At 59.7% G+C, this 25,766-nt stretch overlaps 1 protein-coding gene across 1 annotated transcript; it reads right to left on the bottom strand.

Annotated features, from left to right (window-relative positions):
- Positions 1-3,304: 3,304 nt before the first annotated feature.
- On the bottom strand, positions 3,305-16,316 carry DNMT3L (DNA methyltransferase 3 like). Its single transcript, XM_062216958.1, has 12 exons — positions 16,211-16,316; positions 15,720-15,833; positions 15,066-15,110; positions 14,183-14,262; positions 13,987-14,099; positions 13,346-13,517; positions 12,743-12,830; positions 11,799-11,887; positions 10,734-10,809; positions 10,212-10,351; positions 5,468-5,553; positions 3,305-3,473 (listed from the first exon to the last, which is right to left on the bottom strand). The coding sequence occupies exons 1-12, from the start codon at positions 16,314-16,316 to the stop codon at positions 3,305-3,307; spliced, it is 1,278 nt and encodes a 425-aa protein (XP_062072942.1).
- Between the last annotated feature and the right edge of the window lie 9,450 nt (positions 16,317-25,766).

Raw genomic sequence — 25,766 nt, 5'->3', positions numbered from 1 at the left:
CTCCAGCCGGCCTCTGAGCCTAAGAACCCCGGAGCGGCCGGGCCCGCCCCGCCCCGCCCCACCGAGAGCCAGCCCCGCCCCGCCCCCGTCCCCTCCTCCCTTCCCCGTCCCCCGTGGACCTCCCGCGCCCCGCCACGCCCGCCCCCCGAAAACCAGCCCCAACCCCGACCCGCCCAAGAGTCGCCCCGCGCCCTCCGTCCCGACCCGCCCCCACCCGAGAGCCAGCCCCGCCCCGCCCCCTCCTCCTCCTCCAGCCCCCAGCGAGCCCCCCCCCGCGCCCTCGCCCCGCCCCTCCCCCCCGAAAGCCAGCCCCGCCCCGCCCCCTAGAGTCGGCCCGCGCCCTCCGTCCCGCCCCCACCGTGGGCCGCCCGCGTCCCGCCCCGCCCCCTCCTCCCCTCCTCCCTTCTCCCGTCCCCCGTGGGCCGCCCGCGCCCCGCCCCGCCCCGCCCCTTCCTCCCCTCCCCCGTCCCCCGTGGGCCGCCCGCGCCCCGCCCCCGCCCGCGCTCGGCCGCTGGCCTGGGGAGCCGAGCCTTTCCCACACTGCCGGGCCGCAGTTTTCCTGTCTGCGGGTCTCCGACGTGGGCGCTGGGGTGGGGAGGTTGTGGGGTGGCGGCCAGGGCGCTTTGGGGGCGCAGGCGCGGCTGGGGCGCTGGGGAGACCTAGCCCCGTCCCCGCGCCCGCCGGGCGCTGCGGCCTCCCCTGGGGGTGACTCCAGGGCGCGTGGGCCGGGTGCGGACCGGGTCCCGGCTCCCTGCGTCTGCGGGGGTCTCCGGGTGTGGGGTGAAGGGTCCTGGGGCCTTCAGACCCTGTGACACGGAAGGAGGGGGCCGCCGGAGCGCCCACCCACTGGCTCGCGGGCTCTGCTCCCCTGCGCTTCGGGGCGAGAGGGGCTCCTTGGCACGCGTGTTTATTCGTCTGAAAGGCGGGGTTATGCACAGGTCCTGCCCACGTGGCCCGCGGCCGGGCCGGGGCTGGAACTCCGCCTGGGTGCCCTGGTCACCGGCCCAGCGCTGCCCCTGCGCGCCTACCGGGCACTGTGCACCCTGCTGAGCCCGGTCCAGCCTTGGCCGGGGCGGCTACTCCCTCTCCCGCCCCACCCGCACTCCTCTCCACTCCGTGGGCGGGGCCAGTGACGTGAGCGTGGGGCCAGGGGCCAGGGCTCCCGCACCTGCCGGAGGCGGGGCGGGGCTGATGGAGAGGGCCGGGGTCAGTCCTCTCCAGGGACCCCGGCCCAGCCTGGCTGGTCCCACGGAGCAGGCATGGGTTGGGGGCTCCCCCAATCCCACCGCCCAGGCTACTGGGGAGGCCGGCGAGGGCGGGGGAGGGGCTCGCCCCCCGCGGGAACCTGTGCAGGGGTCACCGGGCGCTGACCGGGCCCAGTGCGGACACCGAGGACCGCACTCTGCGGTGTGGACACCACGCTCATCGGCCGCCGTTCCAGCTCTCTGCTGATGCGCCCCCGGGAGGCGCAGCCCTGTCCCACGTACTGGGGTCCCCGCACCCACGACGGAGCTGCGGGCTCCTGGCTTCCTCCTGGCCCAGCCCTGGCAGCTGCGGGCCTCAAGGTGACCCAGCGCCTAGAAGACCCCCCCCATAAGTGCATAAATAAAAATGTCAGCCAGCCAAGTCCCCCCGTGGGGCAGACAAGTGACCAGTGCTGCCGCGGACAGAGGCCAGGGCTGCAGGGGCGGGCGCCGGCCCTGGAGGGCGGGGAAGGGAGGGCACGCGCCGTGGGGTCGCGGGGTCCCGGGGGGCGCGGGCACGTCCAGCAGGGTCTCCACCGGGCTCCGCTCTGGGAGCGCTCGGGGCGGCGCCTCGCTCTGTGGGACCAGGCGCGAACCCCGAGGCGCCCTCTGATTGGACAGCCCCAGCGGCGGCGCCCACCTCCGGGCCTATCACGGCGCCGCAGGGCCGTGCGCCGCGCTGATTGGCTGGCGCTCCCGCCGCGGGCAGGAAGAGGCGCTGGACGAGCCGGGTGGACTCCGCTGCGGCGGGGCTGGAGCAGAGACGCCCAGTCGATCTCGCACCCGGGGGTCGGGGTCTTCCCCGGGGCCATCCGGGCTGGGGGCGCGGGGCAGAGCTCCCGGGCCAACCCGGCGGAGCGCCGTGCGGCAGGACCGGGAACCGGACCTGTGCTCTGCAGGCCATGAGTGCTGGAACCGAGTACCCCACCCCAGCACCCTGAGTGCTAGAACCGAGTACCCTGCGCCAGCACCCCACAACAGCCTCCTGTGAGTGCTGTAACCAAGTACTCCACATCAGCTTCTCTGGGTGCTGTAACCAGGTACCCCACGTTTGGTGGGGCTGCAGGGCGTGGCTGGGTGGCCTCACCGTGGAGCCGGCGGGGAGCGTGGGCACCCTCAGCTTGGGCGGGAAACAGCCTGGGCTCAGCACGCCCGGGACAGAGCCCCCCCTGCTGCGGCTGGTCAGGGCTGGCTGCAGGCGATCGGTGCCTGCTCCGGCCTCTCCGTGGGTCGGCCTCACCAAGAAGGTCACTTGCTTGTCTCTGCTCTGCCCGCCCCCGCCGTGCCTTTGTGGCTTCTGCAGCACCGGTTTCACTACAGAAATTGCTACATCGGCCCTGGACACGACCTGTGCTGCCAGAGCCCAGCACCGGCCTCCCAGGACACGGGAGGTGGCTTGGAGCCCTGTGTGTACCCCTGGTCAGTGCTCCGGGTGCTGTGAGCAGAGACCCTCGGGGACGATTTCCGACCAAGGCGAATGCAGGGGCTGTCACACGTGAGCTGGGAGTCTCTCTTCTTTGGGATGCGAGCTCCGGGTGAGCACGGATGCCAGGGCCGGCTGGAGCCCTGCGGTCGGCAGCCGGACAGCTGCACACGGGCCCGGCAGATCTGGCCTCGGCCCCTGCACCGTCTCCACGGCCGCCCCCGCTTCCCTTGCAGGGCTTGGAGGTCTGAGAAGCTGTGATCAGAGCGAGGGGCTTCAACCAGGCAGGCAGACGCAGGCGTGTGTGGGGGCGCCGGCCACGCGAGTGCACACGTGTCCCACTCACCTCTCTCCCACACCCTGCCGTGCTCCACGGAAGACAGGACAGGCGGTGAAAACACGACCCACAGCCGTCTTAGCAGAAGAGTGTTTTTAACTTCAAAGGGAAGGCACAGAGGCTCCTGGAGATACAACCTGCGCCGTCCAGGGCACCTGGGAGGGACCCACCTCCAGGGCCAGCTGAAGATGGGTGTGGGGTGCCCAGGAGAGAGCTGGGCAGGCGAGGACTCGGCCGGCGAGCAGGGCAGCAGGGAGGACGGTTTGTTCTAGGAAAGGGTGCTCCCGGGGGCGCCGTGACTCATTCATGAAGAGGAAGTGAGCTCGGAGGAAAATACTTGAAATATTCTCTCAGCGGGAGGAAGCAGCTCTTCGCCAGCCTGGCCGGCCCCTCGCTGGGGAGCCTCGCTCTCTGCCAGCCCTGAGCCAGCAGGGACAATTCCTCTTCAGGAGCCAAGGCCGCGTGCCTGCTGCCGCAAGAGAGCACTTCCGTCAGGGGTGCACCTGCCAGGCAGGCAAGGGGGGCGCTGGGGGGGCACCGGCTTCTGTGAGCTTCCCTCGCAGCTGTGGGGGAGTCCCCGAGCAAGGGCCAGAGGGGCCCACACTTCCCGCCTCCCAGGGAGCAGCTCATCCTGCCAGAAGCAGGCCCCCTTTCAGAGTGGACATCGAGACCAGAGCCACCATGAGTGGACGTGGCCGCTCGGGCACTGAGCCCGCACCGAGGAGAGGGAGGACTTGGGGGAGAATGGCCAGGCCCTCCCAGCGTTCTCGAGTGTTCCTGAGGAATTCTGATACAACCAAGACACCCCCAGCACTTGGGTCATCAGGTGGGTTGGGGGCCCCTGCCCTGGGCAGAGGACAAGGGCAAGGGGAGGACGGGGACCTGGCCGGGGCTTCGTGACTTGTGTGTGGGTGGGCACGTGGTCAGTGGCTAAGGCACCACTGGGACACGTGCTTCCCACGTCGGAGTGCCCAGTGCTGGTCCCAGCTCCACTGCAGGTGTTTCTTGCGAATGCGCACCCTGGGAGGTAGCTGCGGGTGAAGCACTGGGGTCCCTGTCACCCACACAGGACACCAGGACGGAGTTCCAGGCTCCTGCCTTGGACTTGGTCCGGCATTGAGGGGAGGGGGTGAACTGGCAGAAGGAAAATCCCGCCTCTTTGTCTTTCAAACAAAGCAAAACCAACCAAGCAGCCATCTGAAGGCACAGCCGGGCCCTCCTGCTGCTCCCCGCCAGGAATGGGGCTCAGGGTGCCCCCCCGCACCTGTTCCCAGGGCAGCGTGGGGACTGTCCCCGATGCTCTCAAGGCTCACGGTGGCCGACTGGAGGTGACGTCGCACCGTGACTTCTGCCTTCCAGGCAGGTGCGCCTGGCTCATGTTAAGACCCCAAGCCTGGGAGGGGAGGCCCAAGGAGAAGGCAGCTCCCAGCTTCCTCCTGGGCCCAGGTGACCCAGGATTACCTGCAGGTGCACCCGGCCCTTGGCCGCCCCAGGGGCTCTGGGGCACTCTGAGCAGGAACCTGGCAGGTGGCCCCAGGTGCGACAGCTGGGGACAGGAGCGGGAGAGGCCTTCCAAAGGTGTTCTCACTCTGCTGCTGGACACAGGGCCAGCTCGGCCCCGCCCTGGGTTAAAGGGCCACCCGCTGGCCAGGGCCAGGGAGCAGAATGGGGAGGGGGCCACAGGGTGTGCGTGGGGACCAGGCCTGCGGGGGGAGCAGCAGCCTTCCTGTCGCTGGCACCAGCTCATTAGGAACCCTGGGAGGGGCGGGGTGAGCGGGGCCTGGGAGGCACCAGGCCCTGGGATTTCAACATGGCCATGAGCTGGGAAAACGCTGGAGCTGGGAGGGTGTGGGAAGACGTTTCTGGAAACTCATTGGGGCAGGAAAAGACATGACTTAGCTGCCCCAGAAGTGCAGCCAACACTTGTTCAATATGTGCACCTGTGAGCAAGTGTGTGTGAGCCAGGTGTGTGCGTGTGTGAGCATGTGTGTGTGTGAGCATGTGTGTGTGTGTGAGCATGTATGTATGTGTGACCACAGAGTGTGTCGGGGTGCGTGCGTGTGAGATACTTGTGAGCACATGTGAGTGTGTGGGTGTGCATGTGTGTGAGTGGGCACCCAGAACACGCGGGTGTGTGCAGGAGGCGACTGAGGAGGCCCCATGGAGAACGCAGTGGGGACACGAGGCCCCCACAGCCCCCGGGGTCCAGGAGTTTGGACTTTCAGGGCCAGGGAAGGTTGGTGAAGCCGTGCGGACAGACCCTGAGGCGCCCGTGGGGTGGACATGGAAGGGGTCCCCAGAGGGCGGGGCATTTCGACCTTGAGCCCACCCCAGAGGTCAACCTCGGACACAGTGGCTGCTCTGGCCTCGGCTGGGCCAGAAAAGAGCTTCTTTCTCTGACCTTGGCGAGCCCGCTGCACCCCCAGAGCCCCCCCGAAAAGCGCCTGCTGCCCGGGGGGATACCTGCTCACGGCCGGGATGTTGCTCCACACGCGCACGGCACCCTGGAGCGCTCTGCCCCGGACGTCCTGCAGGGTGGCAGGCTCCATCTGTGGGCGGGAGGGAGACGCCGGTGCGTCAGCGGCCCCCGCCCACGCCCCCTCCCCTGCAGCTTCACCCACCCCTCCCCACAGCGCTCAGGTGGGGCCAGCGCCCAGCAACGCTGCTCTGGCCTGGGGAGGGTCCCACCACGGTCAAGGGGCTCCCAGGGAGACGAGAGCCAAGAGCCGAGAGCGAGAGCCGCACTCTGCTGGTCAGCCCCTCCCAGGCCTGGAAGGAGGAGGGAGGTGGACCCTCCCCCAATGGGAGTTCGACAGCTCAGAGAGCCCAGAGACAGACAGCAAAGGAAACCAAGGCAGGAGGGCAGGGCCAGGCCCTGACTCCGCCTCCCCAGATGTGCTGGCCCCTCCTGCTCTGGACGCCTGGGTGGGAGAGGCCAGAGGTCTGGTGGCCTGGAGAGCAAACGGCAGACTGCTCCCCCCGGCTGGAAGGAGGGGGTCACAGGAAATGTGGGCAGCACCCTTTCCCGCCACCTCTGAATTCCGGCCGCCACCGCGCCCAGACAGGAGCAGGCCAGCGTCCACGCCGCCCTCCTGGCAGGTGGCCGCGCCTGCCTGTCGCCCACACGGCTGCAGCTGTCACAGGCCACCCACGGCCTTGCTCGTGGGCGTTACGCCGGCGTTCTAAGAATTTCCGGATTTCCTCACAAGGAGAAATGACCACAGAGGTGGAAGAAAGGAAAGCAATCGTTGGTCACTCTAAGGCCTTCATTAAGTGGACCACACTGGGAAAGCAGAGCCAGCCACAGGGGCCTCGAGAAACCTCCGGGCCGCCGCCGGCAGAGCCACTTTCGGCTTCAAGCAGGCAAGGACCAGTGCCTCCAGGGAGGGCTGCACACCTTCCTCAAAGGCTTTTATGAAGCCGACTTGACATTGCTCCCGAAAATCCAGCGACCAGCACGAGCGAACCACGCCCCAGACCCTTTGGGCCAGCGCTGAAAGGCCCTGAGCAAAATCCCATCCCACTGCGGCCGGCGCTGGGGTTGTGGCATAGCGGGTGAAGCCACTGCCTGCAGGGCCAGCATCCCACATGGGCGCTGGTTCAAGTCCCGGCTGCTTCTCTTCCGATCCAGCTCTCTGCTGTGGCCTGGGAAAGCAGTAGAAGATGGCCCAGGACCTTGGGCCCCTGCACCTGCCTGGGAGACCTGGAAGAAGCTCCTGGCTCCTGGCTTTGGATCAGCGCAGCTCCGGCCGTTGTGGCCATTTGGGGAGTGAACCAGCAGATGGAAGACCTCTCTCTCTCTCTCTCTCTCTCTCTGTGCCTCTGCCTCTCTGTGACTCTGCCTTTCAAATAAATAAATAAATAAATATTTTTAAAAAGCCCCACCCACAGTGCTCAGCCCCACGTTAGGAGGACACACGGCGGTGCGCCCTCCCAGGGGTGCAAGGAGGGCTCCGGGCTGGAAGCTTTCTCCCGCTCCGCTCACTGCAGCTGGAGGGAGCCCTCCCCCCCTCCCCCCAGCTCAGAGCTCAGCCACTGCGCTTGCCCTTAGGACGCTCAGGAGAGCAGGAACCGACGGTCACTTCCTATGGCGGCCACCTGGGCCGCAGAGTACCGCTGACTGGGGAACTGCAGGAGCGAGGGGATCGGGAGCCAGGCAGGGGTCACCGCGCCCCGGGGGTCCCACACTCAGCCGCAGAAACAAACTCAAAGTATAGAAACCCACAGGTTTTCGTGGATGAGACTGCCCGTGAAATGCAACCTCAAGCAGGAAACCAGGAAGGCGACACAAACGCCGCAAGAAAGGGACAAGAGCGGGCACCACGCGGGCGGGCGGCTGGGAACAAGTTTGCTCATGCCGGACCCAGATGCTCCACTCCCAGAATGTATGCCACAGGTAGGTCCCCGACACGTGGCGCCCCGGTGGAGCACCGCACACCACAGCGAGGGCTGGGGACAGCCGGGGTTCCTTCCAGGACCCAGAGGAGAAGCAGGCACCTGAGCCCAGGTGCGGCAGACGCACGGCGAGGCGCTGCTTCCCGGGGTGGGGTTTCCACGGCAGTGTGCGGCTCTCGCGGGGAGGGGACGTCTGCCAGGCACGAGAGCCCGGGCTGAGTCCCACCTGCACGCGCGGGGAGGCATGCTGGGAGAAGTGGGAGTCCGGTACCGCACCCCCTCTGCTGGGCTGGTTCCACACCCTCCTCCTGGCCCAGTCCGGAGCCCACACGGCGCCAATGAGAGTCCTCCCCCCCCCCCCGCCTCCCCCCGCCCTGGCCTGTCTGCTTTTGTGCGACTTCCTGAAATCCTGGCAGGACAGACCCCGCCCAGCGCCCAGAGCCCTCTCTGTGCTCCCAGGATAGACCCCGCCCAGCGCCCAGAGCCCTCTCTGTGCTCCCAGGATAGACCCCGCCCAGCGCCCAGAGCGCTCTCTGTGCTCCCAGGACAGACCCTGCCCAGCGCCCGGAGCGCTCTCTGTGCTCCCAGGATAGACCCCGCCCAGCGCCCAGAGCGCTCTCTGTGCTCCCAGGATAGACCCCGCCCAGCGCCCAGAGCGCTCTCTGTGCTCCCAGGATAGACCCCGCCCAGCGCCCAGAGCGCTCTCTATGCTCCCAGGATAGACCCCACCCAGCGCCCAGAGTGCTCTCTGTGCTCCCAGGATAGACCCCGCCCAGCGCCCGGAGCACTCTCTGTGCTCCCCAGGGGAGTCCAGTGCCCTGAGCCCGACCGGCCTCTCCCCTCAACCTCATCCTCCCTGTGTCCTGGGCCCACGACGTCCCCCCTCACCTCTTCCCTCAGCCTCATCCTCCCTGTGTCCTGGGCCCACGACGTCCCCCCTCACCTCTTCCCTATCCTCATCCTCCCTGTGTCCTGGGCCCACGACGTCCCCCCTCAGCCTCATCCTCCCTGTGTCCTGGGCCCACGACGTCCCCCCTCACCTCTTCCCTCAGCCTCCTCCTCCCTGTGTCCTGGGCCCACGACGTCCCCCCTCACCTCTTCCCTATCCTCATCCTCCCTGTGTCCTGGGCCCACGACGTCCCCCCTCACCTCTCCCCTCAGCCTCATCCTCCCTGTGTCCTGGGCCCACGACGTCCCCCCTCACCTCTTCCCTATCCTCATCCTCCCTGTGTCCTGGGCCCACGACGTCCCCCCTCACCTCTTCCCTATCCTCATCCTCCCTGTATCCTGGGCCCACGACGTCCCCCCTCACCTCTTCCCTATCCTCATCCTCCCTGTATCCTGGGCCCACGACGTCCCCCCTCACCTCTTCCCTATCCTCATCCTCCCTGTGTCCTGGGCCCACGACGTCCCCCCTCACCTCTTCCCTATCCTCATCCTCCCTGTGTCCTGGGCCCACGACGTCCCCCCTCACCTCTTCCCTATCCTCATCCTCCCTGTGTCCTGGGCCCACGACGTCCCCCCTCACCTCTTCCCTATCCTCATCCTCCCTGTGTCCTGGGCCCACGACGTCCCCCCTCACCTCTTCCCTCAGCCTCATCCTCCCTGTGTCCTGGGCCCACGACGTCCCCCCTCACCTCTTCCCTATCCTCATCCTCCCTGTGTCCTGGGCCCACGACGTCACCCCCTCACCTGGCAGAGATGTGGCTGGGGTGCCTGGTCCAGGTCAGTCCTGGGCAGAATCAAAAGTGCCCACTGGGTGTGTGTGTGAGCGCAGGTGTGCGTGTGAGCACAGGTGTGCATGTGTGTGAGCACAGGTGTACTGTGAGTGCAGGTGTGCATGTGTGTGTGAGCACAGGTGTGTGTGTGTGAGTGCAGGTGTACGTGTGTGTGTGAGTGCAGGTGTACTGTGTGCGTGTAAGCACAGGTGTGCATGTGTGTGAGCACAGGTGTACTGTGAGTGCAGGTGTGCATGTGTGTGTGAGTGCAGGTGTACTGTGTGCGTGTAAGCACAGGTGTACGTGTGTGTGTGAGTGCAGGTGTACTGTGTGCGTGTAAGCACAGGTGTGCATGTGTGTGAGCACAGGTGTGCGTGTAAGCACAGGTATGCATGTGTGTGTGAGCACAGGTGTGTGTGTGAGTGCAGGTGTACTGTGTGCGTGTAAGCACAGGTGTGCATGTGTGTGAGCACAGGTGTGCGTGTGCGTGTGAGCACAGGTGTGCGTGTGAGCACAGGTGTGCGTGTGTGTGTGAGTGCAGGTGTACGTGTGTGTGTAAGCACAGGTGTGCGTGTGAGTGCAGGTGTGCGTGTGAGCACAGGTGTGTGTGTGAGTGCAGGTGTACGTGTGTGTGTAAGCACAGGTGTGCATGTGTGTGAGCACAGGTGTGCGTGTGTGTGTGAGCACAGGTGTACTGTGAGTGCAGGTGTGCGTGTGTGTGTGAGTGAAGGTGTACGTGTGTGTGTAAGCACAGGTGTGCATGTGTGTGTGAGCACAGGTGTGTGTGTGAGTGCAGGTGTGCGTGTGAGCACAGGTGTGTGTGTGTGTGAGCACAGGTATACTGTGTGTGAGTGCAGGTGTACGTGTGTGTGTGAGTGCAGGTGTGTGTGTGAACACAGGTATACGTGTGAGTGCAGGTGTACTGTGCGTGTGCCTAGAGAGGGCTCTGAGGACGCGGGGGTGGGGTGCAGCTGGGGTGGCCCTCGTGGCTGTCCTCCAGGGTCCCCAGGTCCCCACGGGCTGCAGTCCGTGCCTCAGCGCACCTGGAAACTGCCCGCGTGTCCCCTGGGGAGGCCCCTCTGCCGGGCACGCACCTCCAGGAAGCGGGCCGCGGTGGCCTGGTCGTCGCTGGTCAGCCGCAGATTGTCCAGGAACATCCAGAAGAAGGGCCGCGGGTCGCCCGGCGAGGGCCGCGCGTACTGCAGCACGCGGTGGAACTGGAACAAGTACCAGCCTGGGGGCGGGGCGTCCAGCTGGGGGCGGGGCGGGTCCGGAACGCCCACCTGTCCCCACCTCGGCTCTGCCCTGGCCCGCCCCCAGCCGGGGGGGGGGGGGGGGCCTGGGTGCGCAGAGACCCCGGCCTGCCCACCAGGCCCCAGTGGCCCAGGCAGGAGGGACGGGGCCAGGCAGTGGGCAGGGCCAGCGCGGGAGGCCGGGGACGGACTCCGGGCAGTGGCAGCCTCGCCTCTGCGGCCGTCGCCCTGAACAGGCGTCGGGTAAATCTCCACACGGCTACTTTCTAAATATGCGGACCGATTGCCTTTTTCCCTGCCCGCGGGGTTGGGGCCGACGTGGAGGAACAGACCTGACCACCGCCCTCCCCTGGAAGTCCTTACCGGGCGACCGGTCGCAGGCCTGGCCGAGGGGAGGGGTGGAGCCGAACACCAGGTCGAAGGGGCCCCAGGCTTCCACCTGCAGACACAGCGCAGAGGTGCGTGAGCCCTGGGGGCCGGCTGCCCCAAGACTGGGCCAACGCCTGGCGGACGCCGCACGGCAGGGCTGTTCCCAGCCCCCGCTGGCCCCTCGGCCTCTGAGAACAGCCCAGTCTGAGACTTCCCTCAAGACCAGGCCTGGGGTCCACACCGGCTCCCTCTGGCCTCGCCCAGTGTCCTCCAGGACAAGACAGGCCCAAGTGGGCAGCAGAGAGAGCTATGGGAGACCTGCGACCATGCAGCCACGCATGGCCGAGCCGAAAGATGAGCCCGGCCAGCACGGCCAGCCCGCTGGATGAAGGCGGGCAAGCACGCACTTCTCCCGGGCGGCACCAGGGCCGCGGGCTTCGTTATCCACGGTGACGCCGGCCCAGAGTCGCTCTTCCTAAACGAAACCAACAGGATGCCCACTACCCGACACCCCCGTTCCCGACAGCTCCCAGTCCAGATGAAAACTTTGCTTCCTTGCACCCCCAAATCTCTGACGACAGCCCAGGGTGCTGTGTTAAGTCCCTGAGGCCCCTCTAGTGTCTTCTCCTGTGTCACTGCGGAACCCCCAGTGCAGCCGTGTTCCCAGGGGTCTGTGGGCACTGGGCTGGGTGGGAGGGCAGAGGAGGGTCCCTGGCTTGCATGGGCAGCGATGCGGGCAGGAGTCTGCACTGCCCGTGGGCCCCGCCGGCCGACGCTGTGAGCAGTGCGGTGGGAAGGAGGCGCTGCTGGCTCTGCCCATCTCTGGGCAGCGTCCTGGGCGTTTTCTAAGCCAGTGGCCGCCGGCCAGCCCTCTCTCCCGCTCAGTGGAAGCTGGCCACTTGGATTCAGGATGGTGGACAAGTTTGCCGCCTGGCCAGCTTCGGGCTGAGGGCAGAGCTGGGGCCTCGGGTGCAGGCTGCAGCCAGTGTCGGGGCTGCCCGGAGCCCCAGCCCCTCCCCCTCTCAGCCTGGCCCCTGGGCGCCCCGGCCCGGTACTCACATCCCTCCTCACTACGTCTGTGACGTCATCCAGGTGCATCAGTGGGTCAGCGTCAGAGCCCTGCTCCACGAAGCCCAAGCTGCTCAGCTCTGGAGGGACACAGCAGGGCACAGAGGCTGCTGCGGGCCTGCCTTCCAGCCTGCACCAGCCCGCAGGGGGACGGGGGGGGGGGGACCCTGCCCCCAGGGCCAGCTCCGTCCCTAGCGACAGCACAGAGGGCCCGCGTTTACTTCACAGCGAGCTGAACCCGCACACTCCAGACACTGACTTAGCGGTCACACAGCTGGATGCCAAAGCAGCCCCCTCTGGTGGCCGTGGCACTCGTGGGCCCATGGGCCCTGGAAACCCCCGGGGGCAGTGGGTCCACACGCAGGCTTGGGCCAGCTCTGCCCCCTCTCTGCCCCCGCATGGGGGCCACTGTGACGATGCGAAGGTCCCACCAGTCCAGGTGGGGTCAGCAGGAGAGCAGGAAGTGTCCGCAGGGGCCCCCAACGCCTGGCGGGATTTCCCACAGCACCCCCAGGTGGGGTCAGCACCGCCCAGAGGGGCGGGACTCCAGGCGGGGCGGGGTGGGCTTAGGCTGAGCGGAAGGGTGCCCTGGGGCAGGTGGCTGGGCCCAACCCCTGCCTCGCTGGCTTCCAGTACTTTCCATTTCATCCTGACCCCTGAGCTCCAGCCCTGCCTGCTCTGCCTCCTCCCCAGGGGGCGCTGCCTCCCTCGGGTGCCTGGTTACAGGTGCGTCTTGCTGCTCCCTGCAAGCCCCCTGCCCCTGCCCAGGCCTCCCAGTGCACACCGGGGCGCGGGCGCTCCCCCGACCCTGGCCCCTTGGCCTCGGACACTCGGAGAACGTCCTGCGCCTCCCTCCCCTCCCTGACCCCGGCTACTGCCCTGGGCTCCCCGTCTTCCCTGCTTCCTGGCGGTCTTTGGGGCCTCCTCGCAGTCACCTTTCTTGATGTCCCCGAAAAGGGACAGCACCCTCACTGGCTCTCTCCTCCACACGGGCACGGTCTGGTACATCTCCAGGGGACTCTCCTGCGTTTTAGAGAGAGAGGAGGCGCTGCTGGCTCCCGCCAACCCAGCCTCCGCCCGGGGTGAGCACGGAACACCTGCGGCTTGACTGAGACGCAGGCTGGCCCTGTCCTCGCCTGTTCCGTCCCCCACCGTACACGCTGGCTGTGCTGGCTCCCCGGGGACCTGCCCCCTGCCCCGACCCATCTGCCATCTCTGGGCCTGGGTCTAGGGCTCGCGTGCTCTCTTGGGGGACACGGCCCACCACCACACCCCGATGAACCCTGCCTGGCCCCCTGGCTCCTGGTCTTGGCCCTCAGGAGGTCATGGGTCTGGCCCTGCTGCGCCTAGGACGCTGGCGACGCCGGAGCTTTGCACAGGCTCCTGCCCCGCCCCCCGCACCCCCTGCACCCCCCCCCACTCTGCCCAGACTTGGAAGAAACACCACCACGGGAGGGGTGGGGAAGGAGCGCCCTCTCCAGGGCTGTCCAGCGCCCAGGCCGGGTGGACGCAGCTGGGCCGAGCCGCGCAGGCCTCACCGCCTCCTGCTGGTAGAAGGCCTTCAGCCGGGCGCGCCACTTCCTCCGCCGCCGCAGGAGGCCGCTGCGGGAGATCGGCGCGCACAGGGGGCACAGCCAGTTGCTCATGGCCTGCACGCGCCCCGAGCTCCCGGGGCCCACCAGGGCGTCGAAGCAGCCGAAACAGTAGCCCCTGGGGTCAGACAGAGCCACGTGACCCAGGGGCACCTCTGCTCCTTCCTCAAGGCCCAGGCCCTGCCCGTCCCTGCCAGGGGGAGGCTGTAGCTGGAGAGGGGGTCCCTCTCTCTCCCCCCACCCCGACTGTGGAGCCTGCAGGAGCAGCCTGCCGGGGTGGGGGGTAAGGGGCTGGGGGCTGGAGCTGTAACTACAAGGAGGGCCCTGAGGTCCTCGGGGAGGGAACCAGAGCAGAGATTGGGGGTGAGCCCTGTGCACCCCCACCAGGGGTGGTGCACGGGGTCCTGACTGAGGGCAGCTTCCTGTTGCTGACCGCACAGAAAAGAGCCAGCTCTGGACACCCACCTCCCACGCGAGGCCCTGCGCCCAGGAGGCATTGGAGACAGGCAGGGGACAGCGCTGGAGGGGGCCCCCCAATGCGGACTGAGGGGGCGTGGCCGAGGGGTGTGGCTTGCCCAGAGCCTCACCTGGTGCAGTCGGGGTTCTCACAGATGAGCAGGGTCTCCCCGGAGGCGCAGATGGAGCAGTAGGACTGGTAGCCGTCATCGTCATACAGGAAGAGGGCACCCAGGAAGTTGTCCTGGCCCACAGCAGAGGGGTGGCTGTGCCTCCCCCGCGCCAGGCCGCCGGGAAGCCACCGCGCCCCCCACCCACGCAGCTCACCTTACACGGGGCGCATATGCCTCCCTCAAACAGGGGGTGCTGCGTGTGGACCCGGGAGCTCCCACAGCAGAGGCAGATGTCTGCACCAAGCGATCGAGAGCAGAGTCGGACGCTCCCATCAGATGGAGCGGCGGCCGGGGGGGCACCTCCAGCCGGGCGCCACCCCTCACCCACGACGGACATTCCAGACCTAACTAGGTGGGGACACAGCCCGTGTTCATGGACCAGGAGTCACACCGGAGGTGAGGGCCGGCGGATCCCACTTGCTGCGGGAGCTGATAACAGATCCTCAGATCCACGTGGGAGAGAGGGGCCTGGGAGAGGCGGCAGCTCAGCAGTGGCCGCGGCGGGCGAGGGAGGGGGCAGAGCCACGGCCAGCAGGTGGTCAAAATGTCTGAGAATGATGGGGCTGGCTTTGTGCAGCAGGTTAAGCCACTGCTCCATCCCATATGGCTGCTCCTCTTCCGATCCAGCTCCCTGCTAATGGCCTGGGAAAGCAGTGGACGACGGCCCAGGTGCTGGGGCCCCTGCACCCACGGGGGAGACCTGGATGGAACTCCTGGCTCCTGGCTTTGGCCTGGCCCAGCCATGGCTGTTGCAGGTGTTTGGAGAGTGAACCAGTGGACATTTCTGCGTGTGTGTGTGTGTGTTTCTCCCTTTCTGTCACTCTGCCTTTCAAATAAAGACATAAAATCTTTTTGTTTAAGGTTCTACAGTGGTGATGGCTGCCTGGCTGCTGCTGCCCGAGGGAAGCCACAGGGCCCCCCGAGAGGAGGTGGGGGCATGGGGGGCAGTGTCAGCTCCCCAGTGGCGTCTTCACACCGGGGCCTGTCCCAGCCGGCTGAGACTGCCCTGGGCTGCTCGTGGGCACGGCTGCACCCACCTTCGATGCTTCTCTGGTTCACCTTGACCTCGTGTGCGATGTGGTCTGGGAAAGAGGAGGAGAACGACAGGAGGAAAGCCCGTGAGAGGGGGCCCGGGGGGGACAGGGCACCGGGGGCGGAGCCGATGACTTAGCGGCCTCTGCCGACCCCGACCAGCTCACAGGGTCCCAGCCTCCCCCAGGCAGGCGCCCAGGAGACTCCCTCAGGCTGTGCCAGGTGGACTCCAGCCTGGCGACACTGGGGGTGGGGTTCCCCATTCCACACCCAGCAGACACTGTCCAGGGGAAGGGGCGGGGCGGGAAGAGCTGGACCCCTCTCCGTAGGAGCCCCAGGCTGACCGCGCCCTGAGCTGAGCCCACGTCTGCCCGGCAGGTGCGCTCTCTCCACTAAACTGTGCTCCCCCTCCTGGGTGCTGGGCACTGTCTCGGATCCATCCTGAGGGCCGCCTGGCCGCCCCTGCCCGGCTCACGCCTGAGTGAAGACCCCAGGCTCTGTCCCGCCGTCTCCCCTAACTAAGGAGGGCCCCTCCTCCTCCACGTCCTGGGAGTGTGGCCGACCGCCCAGCTGTCTTAGACATCTGAGCCCAGGCGGCACTGGGAGCGGCCTCCTGGACATCGCACAGGCCCGAGCTCTGTGGCGTGCTCGGCCCTCACCTCGGCCCGCCGGGGCTGCAGAGGGGGACGCCAGCTCGCTGGAGCCCACCAGGATCACGTCCATGCTGCTCTCCGCCTCCAGGTCCAGGGCGGGATCGGCTGCCACGGCGGGAGGGCGCCGTGCCGGGCCAGGACAGGGCAGGCAGAGGCAGACAAAGCATCACCCCCTGCCCCCAGCCCCAACGCCCGGCGCAGGGCCGGCCAGACCTGCCCCCATGGTGACACCCACCCGTTGGAGTGGGAGAAGGGGGGAGGACCGGCAAGGGCCCCTGAGAGAGGGGCTGTGTCCCTGTGGTGGGCCCCTCGCCTGCTCAGCCCCTCCACAAAGCCAGCGTCATGAGGGCCCCCCTCCCTCTGAGCACCACCTGGGGCCCTGCAGGGACCCCACGCTCCCACCTCCCACAGCGGCCCCAGGCCCCAGGCAGGGACCCCTGGGCACAGCGCAGCCCGTACCCTCAAAGGTAGGGTGGCTGGGGGAAGAAAGGGCTCACGGGTCTCACAGAGTGGCCACCACTGCTTGTCCAGGTGGTGGGCGGAGTCAGGGTCTGGGCTGTCCAGGCTCTGTGGGCTCGGGGTCCCAGAGGAGGAGACCGCCATGGAGCGGGGCCAGGAGAAACTTCCGGGAGGTCCAGGTCTCCCGGGTGCGGGGGTGTGGGCGTGACCTGCGGGGGCGGCCGGGGAGGACCCCAGGCTGGGGGAGGGGAGGGGAGCCCGCAGGTGAGGGGGTTACCGGCTTAGGGCAGCGAGGTGCATAGCTTGGGGGCAGTGCTGGCTCAGTGAGGGGTCAAGCTGTGGGCTGGCCTGGCGACTTCCACAGTGAGTGTCGGGAGGTCACTGGGGCCTGGACCAAGGTCAGCACCTCCAAGAGGGGCCCGGACCAAGGTCAGCACCTCCGAGAGGGGCCCGGACCAAAGTCAGCACCTCCGAGAGGGGCCCTGCCCTTGGTGGGGTGCACCTGTGGGAGCATCCTCCCAGCAACCACAGCCAGCTGCCCGCCCGGGAGAGCACCAGTAGCTGCCCAGTGCACGCCCCTCCCCCCACCTCACACCTGGGCAGTGCCCCTCCCCCCTACACCTGGACAGTGCCCCTCCCCCACCCACACCTGGGCAGTGCCCCTCCCCCCCCACACTTGGACAGTGCCCCTCCCCCCACACCTGGGCAGTTCTCCTCCTCCCCCCACCTGGGCAGTTCCCCCCTATACCTGGGCAGTTCCCCACACACATCTGGGCAGTGCCCCCACACCTGGGCAGTGCCCCCACACACACCTGGGAGCGCCCCTCCCCCACCCACACCTGGGCAGTGCCCCTCCCCCACTCCACACCTGGGAGTGCCCCTCCCCCACCCACACCTGGGCAGTGCCACTCCCCCAGCCCACACCTGGGAGTGCCCCTCCCCCACTCCACACCTGGGAGTGCCCCTCCCCCACTCCACACCTGGGCAGTGCCCTTCCCCCACTCCACACCTGGACAGTGCCCCTCCCCCCACCTGGGCAGTGCCTCTCCCCACACACACCTGGGCAGTGCCCCTCCCCCCCACACTTGGACAGTGCCCCTCCCCCCACACCTGGGCAGTGCCCCTCCCTGCACTGTCAGGACCCTGAGACTGCCCCAGACACAAGGGGTCTCAGCAGAGGGGTGATTCGTGTCCCGTGGCTTTCCATATAGGACCCTGGCGGGGGGCAGGGAAGAAACCGGGAAATCTGAAAAAACCTGGTGACGGTGACAACGTGAGTGAGAGAAGCAAGACCACCGAAGGGTGCCTCCGGCCACAAGGGCAGGTGCCCCCAGACGTGACCGCACACCCCCCTCTGCTGGCCAGAGTGGGAACTGCACACCCATGCCCGGGCAGCTGGCAGCCTGGCTGCTCCAGGGGCCACGCCACCTCCGTGGAGAATCCTGCAGAGCCGGGCCTGCTGCACCTGCAGAGGGGCCCAGCTGCCCGTCACGCCCACGGAGAGGAGGAGGCAGCCCCTTGCTGGAACCTGGATCAACTCTGGGAGCACAGTGTTGCTGCTGGGCCTGGATCCTACATCGTCCCAGCACAAACGGCAGGTGCCGCGCGGGCCTGGCCTCTCCCCTCACGGCTCCCACCTGCCACTCACAAGCCTTCCTGTGGTAAGGGGCTCAAGCCGCCACTTGTAAGGCAAGAATCCCACATCGGGGTTCCAGTCCCAGCCGCTCCTCTTGTTGGGAGCCACTGCGCTGGGTTCCCTGTGTAGGCCTTTGTTTAGACTAACCTTCAACTGTGTTCCTGTAAGGAGGAGTCACTAGAAAAGTCCATTTGTACAGCTCACTGATATGGTTAGCGCCTGGCCATCTGGTTTCAGTGCTCTCTTTCTTGTACCTTGATAAGCATGTCTGCTAGCTGTGAAACCTCGCTGTAACTCCCTTTCTCAAATTGATACTGATTCCTGTGAAATTATTCCTTTGAACTATGTTGTGAGATGACACCTGCTTGCCCTCGACTGTTACAATCCTTGCCTTGTATTATATAAGCTGCTTCCTTCTCCAATAAAGTGAGACCTTGATCAGAATACTGTCTTGGTCTCCCTTCTCGTGTCTGGTTTGCCTCTCCATTCAGGTCTGCCCTCCTTGTGTCCTAGTTGATTACCCCGCGGGCCGGGGCAAGTGGCGCCCAACGTGGGGCATGAGGAACGGGAATTGAGCTGAACGTCGCTGGAAAAGCCGGCTGTTTCATTTAGGTCGCCGCCTCATCTCATAAGAGCCACCGCAGACAATTCATCTGTGATACAGGCCCGGAGAAGGCGAGTGAAGACCTGCATAGTGGCCACCGCGTCCTGACCCGTCCGCGATACAGGCTACGAGGGTAAGTGGAGCGACGAAACTATGGGACAAACACTAAGCAAGAAATGTTTGTAAAAGGGCTAGAAGCCTCACTCAAGGCACAAGAAGCAAGGGTTAAAAAAGGCGAGCCATAAAACAGTTCATTAATGTTATAGGAATAGTCAGTCCTTGGTTCAAAGAAGAAGGAGTCCTGGATGAGCAACATTGGGATTTGCTCGGAAAAGATTTAAATGTGCATTTAAAGAAACAAAGCAAGCTGTGACAAAGGCTGTGAAAACTTTATTGCAGATGTAGAGAATAGGGTTAAAGAAACAAACCGTAGAGCAATTTATCATTGCTGTTAAAAAAATTAGTCCTTGGTTTACTGAAGAGGGTGCTGTGGATAAGAAACATTGGGAGTAAAAAAATATAGATCAGTGTACACTGGACAGCCCTCACCCTGCATTTAAATATTTCACTTGAAGTAAATGTTACCTGTTGTGAAATTAATATTACTATGTGAAATGAGAAATTGTGGTGACAAAGTGTCCAGACTACCCATTCTTTTTTGTATTATGTACTAACTCTACCCTTATTATTGATAGGAATGCTTGGGCAGATTATGTGTGGTTTGCTTTACAAAAAAAAAAATGTAAATCAAAATATGCCGCAAATAGTTAAGATTGCACAAACCTACAAGAATGTAACGATTACAGATAGTAAGAGGCGACTATCATTATGGCTAAATGGTTACCCACCGTGTTCCATCCGCTGAAAAATTTGTTGTCTTATCAAAAAGAGATGTTACAAATATTTAATGAAACCCAAATCACTAATTTTAGAGTAATGCAAAATGTTAGCGCATTTGTTAATTGGACTGTGTGCACCTCAACACGTCTGTTTAACAAGTAACAATGCCTCAGATCTCCATGCCATGGGATTGTCTAGCCAGTTCTCAGGCTGTCTGCAGCAGCTTGAGTTGTTGTATTGGAACGGTACTGTTTTTTATGTCCCTGACATGGGTGCCCAAGAAGCTAATTCCTCCTCAGATATGTTTCAATTTATCCTTAAAATGCCTTAAATATTATTGTGTTTGTTGGATGTATACTTGTATGAGAAATTTGTATTATATTCTTATGATGATGTGTTAAGTACGTCTATACCTCGATGCAACCCTAGGGCCAAATGTAAGGACAGATTTTTGGGATGGAGAGGCTTGTATCTAGGTTCGGCTCTGGTAGACAAGTAACTTTGCTGCCAGATGACCTTCTCCTGCTCCTTGGGAGCCTGGCCAGTTCCCGAGGAGGGGGATAAAGGAATGTTTCTAATAAACAGGTGGGCATGCTTCATGTCTCGGCTCTCTGGCCAAGATCCGGGACCGGACGCACTGCTTGCCTAAAATCTCAGCAATGAGCCACCTTGTCCTTGGGGGCTTTAAGAGGGAGCCGGAGCAAGCCTCTGCTGCTGCTGTTTCATCCCGGGGGAACACGCAGTCAAGCTGAACGTTAAACGTGCCCGTGATGATTACTGATGACGTTTAATTCTCAGTATGGATCCTTTTCCGGTGCTGTGTGAAGATTGCCTAGTGATGACCACAGTACTGTAAATGCTACAAAACATAAGTACAATGTGAACATGGATTGATTGGCGATTGTGGCTGAGGTGTTCTGTGACAGTCCCTTTGAGAGATTAGCAAAATGGATTAATTTAAAAACAGGACATTCAGGACCTGCCACTCTACTTGGTATTCATTACAAAAATCAACAAGGAGGGCTATGCCCAAGAAATGAGGGTGCTATAAATGTGAACAGCAGGAACATGTGCAAAAAAAAATGTCCAAAAGTTAAAGATCAAAATAAGACTCCTCCTGGGATTTGCCCATGGTGCAAAAGGGAAAGGCATTGGGCCAATAAATGTTACTCCAAAACTGATAAAAAAGGTAATTCATTAAAAAAATAAAGTTTAAAAAACTAAAAGCAGGGCTGGCCACAGGCCCCATCCCAACAAAACCAGTACATTTTTGGGGCCATGACATTTGTTCCTCAGTGGATCACCCTAAATCCATCAATTCTCTCCACAGAGCCACAGAGGGTAGTGTAGGACTGGACCTCAGTGCCACTTCCTATACAGTATTGACTCCTGAGATGGGCCCATAAGCCCTCCCTGCTGGGATTTTTGGTCCTTTGCCAACTGGGTTTTTTGGCCTCCTACTGGGCAGATGTAGTACAACTATGAAAGGGTTACAGGTTATAGATGCTGACTTTACTGATAAAATAAAAAGTATGGCTCAAGCCAATAATGTAATTGTAACCTTAACTCCAGGACAGCATATTGCTCAATTAATTCTGCTCCCCTTATCTTCAATTGGTAAGTCCTTCTCAAATAAAAGAGGAAATAAAGGTTTTGGATCTTCTGATGCTTGTTGGATACAACCCATAACTAAGAACTGACCCAAATTTTCCTTAAAATTAAATAAAAAGTTATTCAAGAGTCTTTTAGATACTGGAGCTGATGTCTCTGTTATTTCAGCAACAAACTGGCCTACAAATTGGAAAAAGAAAATTCCCATAGCTCAATTATGAGGTATTGGTCAGAGTCAGGGACTAAAACCAAGTTCAGAGTTGTTACAATGGGAGATAAAACAAACAATACAAACACATTTTAATCATATATTCTAGGAGGACTGCCCATTAACCTATGGGGCAGGATGTTTTAACACAAAATGGGGGCTTTAATGTGTAGTCCAAATGAAGTTGTTACTGCTAATATGCTTCAACAAGGTCATTTGCCAGGTAAGGGTTTAGGCAAACAACAACAAGGCATCACATCTCCAGTTACTTTAACTGTCAATCATGACTGGAAGGGCTTAGGTTTCCCTTGATGGCTGCTGATCAAACTGTGCCCCATGCGAAAAAAATAAAATGAAAATCAAATGATCCCATGTGTGTGGATCAGTGGCCTTTACAACAGAAAAAGATAAATGCTGCACAGATATTGGTGGAAGAACAATTAACAGCAGGACATATAGTTTCCCCTAATTCTCCTTGGAATAAATAGTCATATTTTTGTTATCAGAAAAAAATCTGAAAGATGACGTTTACTTCAGGACCTTAGGGCTGTTAATGCTACTGTGGAAATTATGGGGGCTTTACAACCAGGTTTACCATTGCCTACTGCAATTCCAAAGGACTCTTATATTGCAATAATAGATTTAAAAGATTGTTTTTATACTATACCTTTACATCCAGAAGATTGTCCCCGATTTGCTTTCAGTGCTCCATCAGTAAATTTTAAAGAACCTATGCAAAGATACCAGTGGAGGGTCTTACCTCAAGGAATGGCTAATAGCCCTACTTTGTGCCAACAATTCGTTGATGCTGCTCTTCAAAAAATTCGCAAAAAATATAGCAATCTATATATTATACAATATATGAATGATATTTTAATAACTGGACCCTAGAAATTTTTGGTGATGCAATGTCTGATGGTAATAAAAGAGCAGTTATCTGGTTTTGGTCTTATCGTAGCCCCTGAGAAAATGCAACTTCAATATCCTTATCAATATCTAGGCTTCCAATTGTACCCACGAAAAATACTTCCACAGAAAGTCACCTTACAAATGGATTCTTTACAGACTTTAAATGATTTTCAAAAAACTTCTAGGGGATATTAATTGGCTTCGTCCACATCTCCACCTCACAACAGGAGGCCTAAACCTTTATTCGATATCCTAAAGGGAAATAGTTTCCCTACCTCCCAATGAGTGCTTACTCCCGCTGCATGACTACCCTTGGAAAAGGTACAACAAGCCTTATCTCAGAGCTTTGTTTCTTACATTGATTATAACCAACCTTTAATTCTTATTATTTTGATTACAGTTTATTTACCCACCGCTCTGTTGTGGCAAGAGGCCCCTTTACTTTGGATAAATTTATAGGCTACCCCTAAAAAGAATGTTGTACCACATTATAATGCAATAGCTAAGATTATAGCTAAAGAAAGACTAAAATGTAAAAAATATTTAAAATAAAGCTAACATGTATATGTCAACCATATACTAACAAACAGCTAATATGGCTCCTGTCTTTCACTGAAGACTGGCCTCTTGCATTAGCTTCTTTTTCAGGACAAGTTCATAATAATTATCCAGCAGATAAAGTATTGCAGTTTTTACGACAACATCCCTGTGTGTTCCCGCAAAATACCAGCTTTCAGCCTTTAGAAAAAGCTGCCTTGATATTTACCGACAGTTCCAACACTGGTCAAGCTTCTGTAATTCGTGACGGTCACCGTACAGTTATTAACACCCCTTTTTCTTCTCCACAGCTAGTGGAATTAGCTGCTGTTGTGTTTGCATTACAGTCTACCTTGAATGTAGCGGTTAACATATACACCGATAGCAAATATGTGTTCATATCAGTACCTCAATTAGAAACGTGTTCATTTGTTCCTGAGTCCTCTGCTGCTTCTCCTTTGTTTTCTCGCATATGCACTATCATTCGACAACGTACCTGCCCTTTTTTTATAGGTCATATCCGAGCACATTCTAACCTCCCTGGGCCTTTAGTAGAAGGTAATCGCTTAGCGGATGCTGCTTTGCGCGTATATTCTATTGAGACAGCTACAAAAGATCATGCTTTACATCATTTAAATGCTCATACACTGCGTTTGAAACACAAAATTACTCGAGAACAGGCTCGACAAATTGTAAAATCTTGTTCTACTTGCTCCATCCTGTTACCAGTACCTCATTATGGCATTAACCCTCGTGGTCTGTTTCCCAATCAACTGTGGCAGATGGATATCACCCATTTCCTGGAATTTGGTAAACAAAAATATATACATGTGTCTATTGATACTTGTTCTAAATTTATTTTTGCTCCCTTACATACAGGTGAAGCTACAAGACATGTTATTGCCCACTGCTTACAAGCTTTTGCTTCCCTAGGAACTCCAAAAAACAAATTAAAATGGATAATGGACCTGCTTATATTTCCGCCTCTTTTAAAACTTTTTGTGTAACTTTTTTTATATCTCATGTTACTGACATTCCTTATAATCCTCAGGGTCAAGGCATTGTTAAATGTACACATAATACTTTAAAGCAATATTTTAATAAAATAAAAAAGGGGGAGTTTGGGGTTTCTGCCTTCTAACAAATGGCTCTCACATGCTTTATTCACTTTAAATTTTTTCACCTTGGATAAAGATGGTCGTTTTGCAGCTGATCAACACTGGCACCCACAAACAGCTGCGAAAAGAGCAATGGTGAATGCAGGGATCCTTCCCCAATCACTCAAATGGACCTGATCCGTCCTGGTGTGGGACGCGGCTCCTAAGGGATGGGTATTTTTATGCAACCAATTTGCTTTTACTTCCTTAGCCCCTGATGATTTTCACAACTGCTCATTGGGCCGTGTGGCCTCGATGCTAACATCTGTATTTCCAAAGACACGACAGCAACACTCATTACCTGAGAACTGTGATGATGATGTCATCTTAATTGGAGACCTGCCTTTACCATGGCTGTATAGCTAGTGGGAGTTCCTGGATTGGCTTATGGAAATAACCATGGACTTCGAAGGCTTGCATGTTTGGTGACCAGAACCATCAATCTTACTGCTACTGCGCTATCCAATATAGCTGAAGAATTGGATCAAGTTCATTCAGGAGTACTCTTAAACCGAGCAGCTATCGATTATTTGCTGTTAAAAGATCATATAAGTTGTAAATCTGTACCAGGGGGTGTTGTTTTAACATTACTAACAATATGCCACATAGAGTCTGTTACTGATAAACTTAAAAGTAAAATGCAACACATGTTTATTACTAACCCCTTAACATTTGGAGGATTTCAATGGATTCATTGGTTATTAATGCTGGCTGGACCGCTACTGCTTTTCCTACTTTGTATGGGATGTTTTCCGTGTGTTCTGCAATTTGTGCTAACCTCACTACAGTCTGTATGGACTGACATTCATCATTTGAAACTTTGTACCAAACCTCTTTTGTAATCAAAAATAATTGATATTTGGCTATATGTTTCATCTCTCGCCTAATGTCAGGCTGGTCCGATGGTAGTGGGTTAGCCTCCTTACTGCCTATCTTGTCGGCAGGTGTTTCGTGTATTTTCTAACTAGGCCTTGGAAGTCCCCCCGAAGATAAGACGGTGGGTAGTCAATGACGGGTAAGATGGGTTGCCACACATATCAACCTAAGACAGGAATTCATCGATGACGATGGATTCTGATGACGGGTAAGAATGTGCAGGTGGAACCCACAACCTAAGACAGGCACCATCGTTGGCTTCATTATAAAATAAAAACAGCACTGCTCACAAAAACGCAGCAGTATAGCACTGATGACATGTAACCTCATCTTGCTATATACAAAGAAGGGGGAGATGTTGGGAGCCACTGCGCTGGGTTCCCTGTGTAGGCCTTTGTTTAGACTAACCTTCAACTGTGTTCCTGTAAGGAGGAGTCACTAGAAAAGTCCATTTGTACAGCTCACTGATATGGTTAGCGCCTGGCCATCTGGTTTCAGTGCTCTCTTTCTTGTACCTTGATAAGCATGTCTGCTAGCTGTGAAACCTCGCTGTAACTCCCTTTCTCAAATTGATACTGATTCCTGTGAAATTATTCCTTTGAACTATGTTGTGAGATGACACCTGCTTGCCCTCGACTGTTACAATCCTTGCCTTGTATTATATAAGCTGCTTCCTTCTCCAATAAAGTGAGACCTTGATCAGAATACTGTCTTGGTCTCCCTTCTCGTGTCTGGTTTGTCTCTCCATTCAGGTCTGCCCTCCTTGTGTCCTAGTTGATTACCCCGCGGGCCGGGGCACCTCTTCCAACGCAGCCCCCTGCTAGAGCACCTGGGAAGGAAGTGGGCAATGGCTCAAGTGCTTGGGCCCCCGCACCCCCGTGGGAGACCCGGATGGAGCTCCTGGCCCCTGGCTTTGGCCTGGCCCAGCCCCAACTGTCTCGGCCATGTGGGGCGTGAACCAGCAGACAGAAGACCTCTCTCCCTCTCTCTAACTCTGCCTTGCAAAATAAATAAATCTTAAATAAAAACCAAAACCCGGGTGAATCCTTGGTGGTGGAGATAGTCTCTTTCCTCCCAGGGAAACAGCTTTGGTTCTTCCCTTGAGTCTGTGACCCACTGTGCATCTTTTGACAAAGAACGAGAAAGGGCGGCTTTCAGCACGCGCAGCCCCCGGGGCTCGGAGCCTGGACCCCAGCCTCGCGCCCACATAAACGCT

This window comes from Lepus europaeus, chromosome 2 (genome assembly GCF_033115175.1).
Source record: "Lepus europaeus isolate LE1 chromosome 2, mLepTim1.pri, whole genome shotgun sequence".
Lineage (NCBI taxonomy): Eukaryota > Metazoa > Chordata > Mammalia > Lagomorpha > Leporidae > Lepus > Lepus europaeus.
The sequence above is the reverse complement of the archived record's forward strand: the minus strand, read 5'-3'. Positions and strand labels throughout refer to the sequence as shown.

Excerpts from the sequence above, each read along its gene's own strand:
- DNMT3L (XM_062216958.1), bottom strand. The coding sequence starts at position 16,316 with ATGGCGGTCTCCTCCTCTGGGACCCCGAGCCCACAGAGCCTGGACAGC. Across the intron at positions 5,554-10,211 it reads CCGCGGCCCGCTTCCTGGAG|ATGGAGCCTGCCACCCTGCA; the intron begins GTGCGTGCCCGG and ends TCCCGCCCACAG. Across the intron at positions 3,474-5,467 it reads AACATCCCGGCCGTGAGCAG|CAGGCACGCGGCCTTGGCTC; the intron begins GTATCCCCCCGG and ends CTCTTGCGGCAG.